Source organism: Argentina silus (genome assembly GCF_951799395.1).
Source record: "Argentina silus genome assembly, chromosome: 7".
Classification (NCBI taxonomy): domain Eukaryota; kingdom Metazoa; phylum Chordata; class Actinopteri; order Argentiniformes; family Argentinidae; genus Argentina; species Argentina silus.
This window is the reverse complement of record NC_139661.1, coordinates 8,186,674-8,198,044: the sequence shown is the minus strand read 5'-3', so window position 1 is coordinate 8,198,044 and position 11,371 is coordinate 8,186,674. Positions and strand designations below refer to the sequence as shown.

The 11,371-nt window shown below is 43.6% G+C and overlaps 3 protein-coding genes across 3 annotated transcripts; all 3 read left to right on the top strand.

Annotated features, from left to right (window-relative positions):
- Positions 1 to 646: 646 nt before the first annotated feature.
- On the top strand, positions 647 to 2,458 carry LOC310806628 (beta-crystallin B3-like; the record flags this gene model as incomplete). Its single annotated transcript, XM_083672797.1, has 5 exons — positions 647 to 721; positions 985 to 1,103; positions 1,318 to 1,450; positions 1,828 to 1,970; positions 2,215 to 2,458. The coding sequence occupies 5 exons, from the start codon at positions 647 to 649 to the stop codon at positions 2,456 to 2,458; spliced, it is 714 nt and encodes a 237-aa protein (XP_083528923.1).
- Positions 2,459 to 6,500: 4,042 nt separating this feature from the next.
- On the top strand, positions 6,501 to 8,181 carry crybb2 (crystallin, beta B2; the record flags this gene model as incomplete). The annotated part of the gene is made up of 5 exons (XM_083672802.1): positions 6,501 to 6,563; positions 6,811 to 6,929; positions 7,319 to 7,451; positions 7,569 to 7,711; positions 8,013 to 8,181. 5 exons carry the CDS (start codon positions 6,501 to 6,503, stop codon positions 8,179 to 8,181), a joined length of 627 nt encoding a protein of 208 aa, XP_083528928.1.
- A 664-nt stretch (positions 8,182 to 8,845) lies between these two features.
- Positions 8,846 to 11,012, top strand: ctu1 (cytosolic thiouridylase subunit 1 homolog (S. pombe)). The gene is made up of 3 exons (XM_083672786.1): positions 8,846 to 9,002; positions 9,489 to 9,989; positions 10,197 to 11,012. Exons 2-3 carry the CDS (start codon positions 9,494 to 9,496, stop codon positions 10,730 to 10,732), a joined length of 1,032 nt encoding a protein of 343 aa, XP_083528912.1. The 5' UTR covers positions 8,846 to 9,002; positions 9,489 to 9,493; the 3' UTR covers positions 10,733 to 11,012.
- Positions 11,013 to 11,371: the final 359 nt, after the last annotated feature.

The following is an 11,371-nucleotide window of genomic DNA, read 5'->3' as shown; positions in this document are numbered from 1 at the left end:
AGGAAATCCCGAAAAGTTACCCGGAGAGAGAGGTTTGATGGGAAGGAAAGAGAGCCCTGTTTGAAAGAGTGAGACTTTTGGGTAAGAGAGACAGTGGGCATTGTAGCAGAGATCACACACTCGTGAAAAGTGGCACCAAGGAGTTTGTGATTTGGTATGCTCTACAGTGAAGCAGTTTAACTTAAAAGTGTGAAGTTTGTAGAATTGAACCGAACGAGAGTGAGAGGTTTATAAGACTTGAAAGAAGAAAATAGAAAATGTGAGGGTTGTTGTAGATTTGGGTATTATGATAGAGTGTGAGGGGTTTGCAGGGTTGGATATGATCAATAAGGAGAGACGGCGTGAAAGGGGGAAGAGGTTTGTTTTCATTAGAGTGGGTTTAGGGGATTGACAGCGATGTGCTGGGAATGACAAACAGTGACAGTGGCTTCCTGGGGCAAGATGAATCATAGAACAGTGATCGCAGGCCACAGGAAATTTTTCCCTCAGAGTATTGTATTGTGTACAGTGTTGTTCAGCAGTGGTGGTCAGTGTGGTAACATTAAGACTCTCTGTTTCTCCTTTGTGTGCATGTGTGTGCGTGCGTGTGTGTGTGTGTGTGTGTGTGTGTGTGTTGCTCCAGAGAGAGGACCAGTGGACCAGGAGGATGTCGGAGCAGCAGAGTGCCCCTGAGCAGCTAGCTGCTGGGAAGAGCCAGGGTGGGGCAGGAGCCACATATAAGGTACTGTATCCTCCCCTCCCGTTCTCTCCTCTCCTCTCTGCTGTAGTCTCTCTCTATCTCTCTCTATCTTCTTATGTGATCATTCGCTTCATTCGTTTGTCCCTTTCTTTGCCCACAACTGTTTCCTCTGTCTTCTATATGTAGCTTTTTCCTCTCCTTCTTTTCTCTCTTCCCTGTCTCTCCTCTCTCCTGTCTTTTCTGTACATGTGTCGCTTTGTTGATCTAAACGTGTCTCTCCTTCCCTTCCCTTCTCTCTGGGCCAGGTGGTGCTGTTTGAGTTTGAAAACTTCCAGGGCCGGAAGGCTGAGTTTTCTGCAGAGTGTAAAGATGTATCAGAGAAGGGCCTTGAGAAGGTGGGCTCTGTGCTGGTTGAGTCTGGGCCGTGAGTACTGGTGCATTGGCGCGCACACACACACACACACACACACACACACACACACACACACACACACACACATTCATACACTGATAGTCAGTATCCTTTTCTGTGTTTTTATTTGATTATAAGTGATACCTTGTGTTAACCTAGTTTTGCCAACATGACATGCTAAAGAGAGGTACCGTTCCTCAGCCTTATGACTGCCTTCTCCTTCCAGATGGGTGGGGTATGACCGCCAGGGGTTTGCAGGTGAGCAGTTTGTCTTGGAGAAAGGCGAGTATCCACGCTGGGACACCTGGACCAACAGTCAGTACAGCTACTCCTTCTGGTCCCTGCGACCTCTCAAAGTGGTGGGTGGCACGCACACAATGTCATTATCCTCACTGACTAGAACTTATTTAACACTACAACACTTGAGTCTCAACATCTGACCCTCAAACATAGATCATTTCAACACTCTGCACTGACTGTCCATCTCTACATTGACTGATCATTTCAACAGTTGTTTATTATCTCAGCTGAGACTATCCATCCCCACACTCAGGCCATTTCAACAGCTTGCTATCATCTGAATACTTACAGACTATCGCAACAGTCAACACTTACTATCTCAGCATTCACTGATCACGTCTGTGTGTGTTTGTGTGTGTGTGCATGTGTGTGTGTGTGTTCTTGTGTGTGCGTGCGCGTGTGTGTTTGGGTCTTATTTTTCATGTCCCGTCTTTAGGACAGTGCCGATCACAAGCTCCATCTGTTTGAGAGCCCAGGATTCACTGGTAGAAAGATGGAGATTGTGGATGATGACGTTCCCAGTTTGTGGGGTCATGGTTTTCAAGATCGCGTAGCAAGTGTCAAGGCTCTGAACGGAACGTAAGAGCTCTTTTTTCTCTCTCAACGCCTCAACCGCTTTCTGTCCCTTGGTCTTTTGCTGTTTCTCTCTCTGCTTACTGTCATACATTCTCTCTTGTCTTTCTCCTTAAACCCCTTTCAAAGATTGTCCAGAAATATGCTATCTGTCAAATCTATCTATGCTATCTATCAGTCTCTTCTGAGCATGTTTTACTCATTTACTGGTGCTGTGTTTTAAGACTCTGTCTCTCTTCCCTTGCTCCAGATGGGTTGGCTACATGTACCCAGGCTACAGGGGGCGCCAGTTCGTGTTTGAGCGAGGAGATTTCAAGCACTGGAATGATTGGGAGGCCGCAGCACCTCAGATCCAGTCAGTGCGACGTGTGCGGGACATGCAGTGGCACAAGAGGGGTTGCTTCACTGCCCCAGCTCCTGTCCCAGTCCCAGCCCCAGCCCCTGCCCCTGCCCCCGCGCCCCCTGCCCCCCCTGCTGCCGCCGGGGCCAGCTGAAGAGGATCCTGATCCACCTTCCCCCCCAGAGCTTCTCCAATGCTACCATCAGTGCCTGCCCTCTGCCTCACCCTAACCATGGCAAATGCTGCTCCTGCTTAGTGAGAAGTGCTATGTATGTTTCAGTGGCGAATAAAGTTTGTTTGACATGGAATTGATTGGAATGGTTTGTTTCACATGGGAATTGGTGTTTTTGTTACTGTTACTGTTGTTTGGAGTCCCAGGAGTTGTCAGGTGAGGAGTTTGATAATGCATCAACAAGAACAGGCCAGAGCCAATACAGATTTAGTATAATAACATATCAGAAATATCGTACAGCACCGATTACACTCCATTTCAAGGTCAAAAGTGTAGAATTCTGTCAGCTACAGCTTTTGTTGCCTTAGAGAGGCAGTTTATGTAAGTCTTAATGACAAGGGGAATTCCAGCATTAGGAACACATGGTATGTTTGGTAAACGCTTTAATCCACATATGCAGCTCATCACTGGAGCTGATGATGTCATCTGGACCAATTATCTCCCTGTAGTGCATGGTATTGCTCTTGATCAAAAAGATCAATGTGTAAACTATTAGTAACTTGATTAAAGACCAGTTGGAGGACACTAAAAGTCATGTAACAATTAATCTCTGTCGATGTTTACCCTAAGGGCTAGTTGTTTTGTTTTTGTCTTCAAGCAATTCAGCATCATTCAAGCGATTCAGCATTATTCAATCTTTTGAACAACGATTGAAACAGGACGGTTTGGAAGTAGTGCATGCACTAAAGTTATAGTGCATATTGTTTGGGTTATGAAAAACAAATCCACCCACTTAATGACTCAAACAAACTCCTTTTATGTATTCTAATTAGGTCAAACACTTGGTTTCAATGACATCCCTTAAGATGTCTTAAGATTTCCATTATCTTAAGTATGTAAGTGTAGATCTAAGGCCAGATGTGTTAATGCAGATGTGTTATGTGGTCATTTGTAGAGGTATCCCTAAGTGTATCCTTCAAGTCATTTACATGTACATTATATTATATTCTACATCTATGCCCACTCCTATCTACTTTGGTTTTCCCTCCATATCTTAAACTCAGTGCAGAGTTGAGATGAAAGTAGAAGTCTGCCACAGCTCTATTTTAGAGTACTGCACCACATTTCCTGTAGGCGCTAGGATCAACTTACTCCCTTAGTTGGATGGTGCCTCCAGTCTGCACCCCCCCCACACCTGATTCCTCATTCTGAGAGGTGGCCACTATATTGGGTGTGAGCCAATCCCTTAACTTTGCCTGAAGTACCTGCCTTTGGAGAGCATGAAGCACCCTCTGAGGTTTTTCTTCTGATCACCCTTTGGATTTCTTCAGCGGAGTTAAACTGTATCAGTAACTGACTGGCTAAAGGGACAGATGACACGAGAGACAATACATAATGAACAGTGATGTATGTACTGAATATGTGTTATGTAGGTGTGCAACACATTCTGTGCCATTCTAGAACGAACCTGACGAAGCAGATGCGACGTGTCCAATTTGCACAATGAAATAAAAAAAATCAAGATATACAGCTTAAGGCCTTTTTTTGGTTGAAATATTTTTTATTTAATGCTTTTAACATTTTCATTTAATGCTCTTAAATAAAAACATTTTACGGAAACAAAAGAACAAAAAAACAGAAATAAAACAGGGTAACAATCAGCATCTTAAAAAGCAATGTAGTTGCTGACGTAGGGCTGACGAAGGTACCAAACATATTAAAAAGCAATGCAGTTAGAATGATGTGACAGGACTTATATAAGGTCTTGTATATAAGGTCGGTCGTGGCCATTCAAGTGTGTGATTGCTCTGTGCTATTTTTGGATACTGTGTTATTCCGGCTGGAATCATCACCTTGAAGAAGTTGCACTGCTGTGCACAGGCGCTTTCACCTTTTTCTTTTGCACATTCTGTGCAATGTTGTGAATATCTCAGCTCTGTAACAAGTGTGTCTGCTGAATATTTCCATGGACTTTATAGACTATAAATTAACTATGAACTAGAAATATTGTATCGTGAAGTAGTTAGTTGATTAAAGATCAAAGATTTAAAGGAGTGTGTGTGTGTGTGTGTGTGTGTGTGTGTGTGTGTGTGTGTGTGTGTCGGGCAATGATTTAGGTGGGTATTCATTGTTTGGGATCTCCACCCACACAGGTCCATACAGGCTAATATAATATGATTTGTCTGTCAATTACTGTATTACTCTTTAATAAACAAAATCTTTACCAAAAGCATACAGTATCTTGTCCTGCTCTAATAATTTCCCCATTCTCACATGTGCATCTTGTCTCACTACACTAAAGAGAGGAAAATATTCAGCAACTCTTTGAGGACAGTGGATGTGGAAACATAATCCTTAACCCTGTTTTATAACCCTTTTAACAATAAACAAGCACAAGCTACTTCCAAGTCAACTTCCTCCACCAGTTGCTAAATATTTTCCTCTTTCCTGTTTGCTGTTTTGTTATTGTTGGAGAGTGAGGTAGCCACAGTGTCCTTTATCTGTCTCACACCGCTAACCCTAACCCACTGTTATCCACTGCACTGCAATGAATCACATTCTAGTAACAGCACTGCATGTGTTCTATGACCTTAGAAGAAGTGTCCTCCCTCTGTTTCCTACAACCACTGGACAACTCTACTCCATCTCTCACCACTGGACTAAATTCATTACCTCCAACCAGCACAGCACTTTGTATTCACTTCTATCAACTTACAGCATTATCTACACTGAACAGGTATAATGTCCTTCTATCCTTGCATCCAGCCAGTGAAATGAAAATCTATGCCCTCTTGTTTCCAACACAAAATGGTGTGCAACTCTGCTCTTCTCCTGCCAACAAGAGAAAGTTGGCATGTCCAGTCAACATTTTTGGTCTGCTTGCTTGGTACAGCTGACCTCTGGAATTAATATTCTCCGTCTTTGGCAGTGATGGGGAAACTTCCATATTACAGCATATACTTACACTAAATGCCCTCTGATGGAGAGCATTGCCAATAACGACCAAACAACTATCTGATGATATCTCAACCATTATTCCTAACTGAGTAAACTGAAATATACGACATTTTGTGAGTTAAATCAATCGCTTTTTCTCTGGCACTCTCCCTCTTCTATCTCTCATCCTCTCCCTCTCTCCCTCTCTCCCTCTCTAATGTACCAGGCATACAGGCAGCTCTCATTGTAAGTGTGGGACTCTTGGCACTGGTTGTGCTGAATCATGTGGATATCGAACAATGACCGGCTGGACGAAATTGACAACTAATGAAATAACTTTGAGGGGGCATGAGAAGGGGGGCCAGGCAGAGCGGTGACCCCCCAGTCCTGCCTGTTCGGCCTATTGCAGGCTGATCTGGAGGGTGGCTTGGACACAGAGGACTGTTGGCAGAGTTTCCACCCCTGAGCGTGCCGTATATATTGAGCTCGGCATGCCATCACAAACACACTGGCACAGACAGGTACTGGTAAGGGATTCACGTCCGTCGCTCTCCTAATCATTCTGATTTTTATTTAATTTAATTTAAAAAAATTTAAAACATACTCCCAACCCTTTTGGGTTAATGTTCTTGCCATTTCCGGATACAAAGCTTTTGTTTTTTGCATTATAGCTCCAAAATCTATTTCACTTGCAAACAAAAATATCAACATTTGGACAAATTATCTTTTTGCATTTTGGTGGCTTCAGTCAGATTTCTGCAGGGACTTGCATAAACCAATATATTACTGTTGGTTTGTAACACCAAACCAAATGTTTGAACAAGCTGGAGTACTTTTGTGGAGGGAAAGGTGCAGCGGCCATTGTTTGTTTACTGTACATGAGAGAAAACATTTTTGTACAGATTTTAACTTCAGTGGTCTTTTTTGTCAAACCTTTTACCTCAACTCCATGAAGCTGTAAATTACCATTTGGAATGTAAACATTTTCAGTTAACAGTTACTGGATCCTAAAATGTATGTCTTTCTGGTATCATAATTTCTCAACTATCCTTTCTGTGCAGTTTCATCATAACCCATCCGGTTCACTATGGCCACAGACCACCAGAACCCTGCATCCAAGCAGCAGCAGCCAGGGACCAGTGCTTTCAAGGTGAGGGGGAAAGGAGAACAAAGGCAGGGGAGTGGGGTATGGTGGGTAGTGGTGAGGAATAGCAGGGTGAAGCAAGGACAAGGAGACCCTATGGGATATCTCAAAGCTTTTTCATGGCTTTTTCAGAGTAAAGCTACAGACAACATCCTATTCCTACATAATTTGAAGTACCCTCAAACCATGCAGTGCTAATTCAGAAGCAACTATGACATCTAAACTCCTTTGTCTCTCCCTCTCTCGTCTACAGTTGATCATCTATGAACAGGAGAACTTCCAGGGACGTTGCCATGAGCTGACTGGTCCCTGTAACAACCTCCAGGAAGCAGGCGTGGAGAAAGTGGGCTCCATACTGGTGCTGTGTGGACCGTGAGTGTGCCTCAGAGAGAGATAATATGAGAGAGAGAGGGAGAGAGAGAGTTAGTGAATGAATGAGTGAATGAGTGAGCGAGCAGGTGAGTGAGTGAGTGCATGATTGAGCGAGCAAGTGAGGAAAGTAGAGAGGTAACTGTAAGAGAAAGAAACAGAAAGTTAGGCTTTTGGGGGTCTCACCTACAACAGATCCCACCAGAGGCTTATGGAAAAATCCACTTTGTTGTAGACAGAAAAAAACAAAGCCATTGATTATACAATTCCTGAGTGTAAATAACACATTTGTGCACAAGGCACTCACCCATAATCCTTTCTCTCTCATCCTTTACTTCCCCCCTTCAACACCTGATGCCCTCCTCACTCTGTCTCTCCTTGTGCCTTCTCAGATGGGTGGGATACGAGCAGGCTAACTGCAAGGGGGAGCAGTATGTGTTTGAGAAGGGGGAGTATCCTCGCTGGGATTCCTGGACCAACAGCAGGCGCAGCGAAAACATCTTTGCATTCCGCCCCATTAAAGTGGTAAAACAGCACACACCTCCATCTCTACACCAAAACCAGTCAGCCATTTTGTCTGTCGATTCTCTGTCACTGTTTCTAGGTATTCATAGTCTGGCCCCATGGTTATTCCCCTCACAGGACAGCCAGGAGCACAAGATTGTCCTTTATGAAAACCCCAGCTTCGCGGGGAAGAAGATCGAGATCATAGATGATGATGTCCCCAGCTTCCACGCTCATGGTTACCAGGAGAAGGTCTCCTCTGTTAGAGTTCAGAGTGGCACGTGAGTCTGCAAGAGCAATTTCTGCCTCAATATTCCTGTATATTTCTAGGGCCAGATTCCTGGACACAGATTAAGCCTACTTCTAAACTAAAAAGGATCTTCAGTGGAAATCCTTCATTGAAAGTGCATTTTAATCCATGACTTGATTTGGCTAAGTCTGTGTCCGGGAAACCGCCCCATAATGATTCACATATATTGCCATTTCTCATATCCAATCCAAACAGCATTCTTATCTAAATGCATTTCTCTTTTTTCTCTCCCTCATTCCTTGACCCTCACACCTCTGCTCCTTGGGTACCAGCTGGGTGGGTTACCAATATCCTGGCTACAGAGGCTATCAGTACCTGTTTGAGAAAGGAGAGTACAAGGACAGCTCTGAGTTCGGGGCCCAGTTCCCTCAGATCCAGTCCGTTCGACGCATCAGAGACATGCAGTGGCACCAGAGGGGAGCTTTCCATCCCGCCAACTAAGCTTATGACTCATTGCTGCACCGAACCTTGACCCCTGCGACCTCACTCCTCCCCATATGCCCTACTCGCTCCCTCACCTACTCAAAATTGCATTTTGATGCCTATTGCCATTGTTATAGTAGCACCATCCTCTAAAGCAAACTAATAAATCCTTGTTGCTTACATTTCAAGTGGTTTTGTCAGTTGTGTTTTTACTCTTAACTCTTGGTGGGGGGGTTATCTTGATTAAAGGTCACTGTGAGCCAAGACAGCAAACAGTTTGCTATTGTAATTTGGGACTTAACTTTACTTTCATGGCAATTGTACATAAATGATAGAGTGATTGGATGAGAAGAACCATTAGAATGTTATGGAATATACATCTGTATATGACTCCCAGTTAAATCTTCAGGGATCAGGGATCGACTGATTTGGCCTCATGATAGGCTATGAAACAATATATTTCAGCGGTATCCAGAAGCTAATAAATTAGGGAAAATATTAATACAGTTAAAAGGTAATATTGAAATAATAGGGCATGATTGACATGCATTGACAACATAGACAGAAGTATAGGACTTTCTTATGACGCGGTTACTTCAGAGCCCGACATACACACACCATTTTCTGGTTTATTGACATTCGACGTCATTTCCTGCAGTGAGCAAAGTCGGAAGAAGAAGAATTAGACATGAGGTTGACTGGTTAGCAAACGTAAACGCTTATATTATGTTATGTTTTATTATATAAATTTAGTTATGACATAAATAAAGACTTTTGAGTGCTGCCGGACACTCCGAGGCGAGATTTTATACACTTTACTGCGAAATTTGGTGACGCTTGTAAGTACTTTAAGCTTTTGCCAGCAAGCTAGCTAGCTTGTGAGCTAGCTAACGGTAGAAATTTCAATGAGGATCTATGGGACTGTTGTGCTAGATAGCTACTAGCTAACCTGACAAATTGCTGCAGTACTAGAACTATAATATAGATTCCCCTAATTGATATGCTACTTGGCTATTATTACATTCATGTATATTTAGTTGCCATTTTAGCTGTGCTATCAATACAGTAATTAGCTAATTTACAGCTACATAATAGTATTACCAAAGAGATTATACTATACTCTAGATAATTTAAACTCTGCTATTACGAATTTATGAAATAGGAATTTCGGTTGTTTAAGTGAATGTTCTAATGCTTATGCCTGCCGATTATTAAAATTGTTATCTTACCATAATCTCTTTGACACACTGTAATTTGTAGGCGTAGCTATTAGACATTGATACTGTACTAATAGGCCTATGTTTATTCATATTTTATCCACACAGACAAGATGCCTATTCTCTGCAGCAGCTGTGCTGAGAAGCGTGCAGTGCTGAAACGTCCAAAGACTGGCCATTCACTTTGCAAAGAGTGCTTCTTCTGGGCCTTTGAAGAGGAGGTGCATCAGACAATAGTGTCAGCACGGCTCTTTAAACATGGAGAGACTGTGGGGATTGGTGCCTCAGGTGGGAAGGACTCCACTGTGCTTGCGCACCTCATGAAGGTCCTCAACGAGCGCTTTGGCTATGGCCTTACACTCTTGCTACTGTCAGTGGATGAGGGCATCACAGGTTACCGGGACGATTCCTTGGAGACAGTAAAGAGGAACCAGCAGCAGTATGACCTGCCTCTGAAGATTGTGTCCTACGAGGAGCTGTATGGCTGGACAATGGATGCCATAGTCAAGCAAGTCGGACTAAAGAATAATTGCACTTTCTGTGGAGTGTTCCGAAGGCAGGCACTGGACAGGGGAGCTATGATGCTGAAGGTTGATAAGATATGCACAGGTATTTTTCATATCAATCAAGCTTGTTTTACGATCATATTTGAGGTGCCATCTGTGTAGAGCTACTCTGAAACATAAATGGGTCGATACAAGTGTTATTTGTGGTAATCTTTTATTATTATTATTATTATTATTAGTATTAGTATTATTATTATAACAGAGGGTCACTCACTAATATATCACTGTATGTGTCTGGCTCGGTTCTCAGGTCACAATGCTGATGATGTGGCAGAGACAGTTCTGATGAACGTCCTCCGAGGGGACATCGCCCGCCTGCGTCGCTGCACTGCCATCAGCACAGCTAGCGAGGGTGAAGGGGTTGTGCCACGCTGCAAGCCCCTGAAATACGCCTACGAGAAAGAGATTGTGCTCTATGCCTATTTCAAGAAGCTGGACTACTTCTCTACAGAGTGCATCTACTCCCCCAATGCTTACCGTGGTCACGCTCGCGCCTTCCTGAAAGACCTGGAGGCAGTGCGGCCCAGCGCCATCATGGACGTGGTCCACTCTGGGGAGAACCTGTCTGTGCGGGACGATGTGCGGATGCCCGTGCAGGGGACCTGCAGCCGCTGTGGTTACATCTCCAGCCAGGCACTATGCAAGTCCTGTGTGCTGCTGGAGGGCCTGAACCGCGGCCTGCCCAGGCTGGGCATTGGGAAACACCACCGCCTGCATGGGAAGATCCTCTCTAAGACGCCTCTGACCAAAGAAGAGGAGAGGAAACTCAAGGCTGTAGATTTCTGAAAATCAGCAAAAATCTCAGGTTCACTGTTTCTGTGAAGTGACACTTATGTGAGAGATCACAAATGACACAAAAACAATTGTGAAGTTGTTTTAAAGATTCAGCTTGGAATTGGAATGAACTAGCTCCCTACCCATGTCAGCCACAAAACACTGAGGAGAGAAAAACTAAAATATCCCTCTCCCAAAGAGTTGTGGTTGCTGAATCCAAATGCTAGTGCCATTCCATTTTGAAACCAGTATACTAGCTTATTATTTAAATGCAAAACGAATCAATTTGATGGCATCTGTTTAATAAAGTTATATAATATGTCTATTGCCTCCTGATTTATACCCTCATGTTCACTCCCTGGTTTTATAATAAATGCCATTTAGCTGACGCTTTTATCCAAAGCGACTTACATTGCAGTGACTGCATACACTTCAGTATATATGGTCCCAGCAGGAATCAAACCCACAACCTAAGCGTTGTTACCGCCATGCTCTACCAACTGAGCCACAGAGGACCACAAAGGATGGAGCGCTTCATGAATTTGCGTATCATCCTTTCGCAGGGACCATGCTAATCTTCTCTGTATCGATCCAATTTTAGTGTATGTGCCGCCGTGTTGGTTTTAGGAACCTGGGTGTTTGTTCATTCAT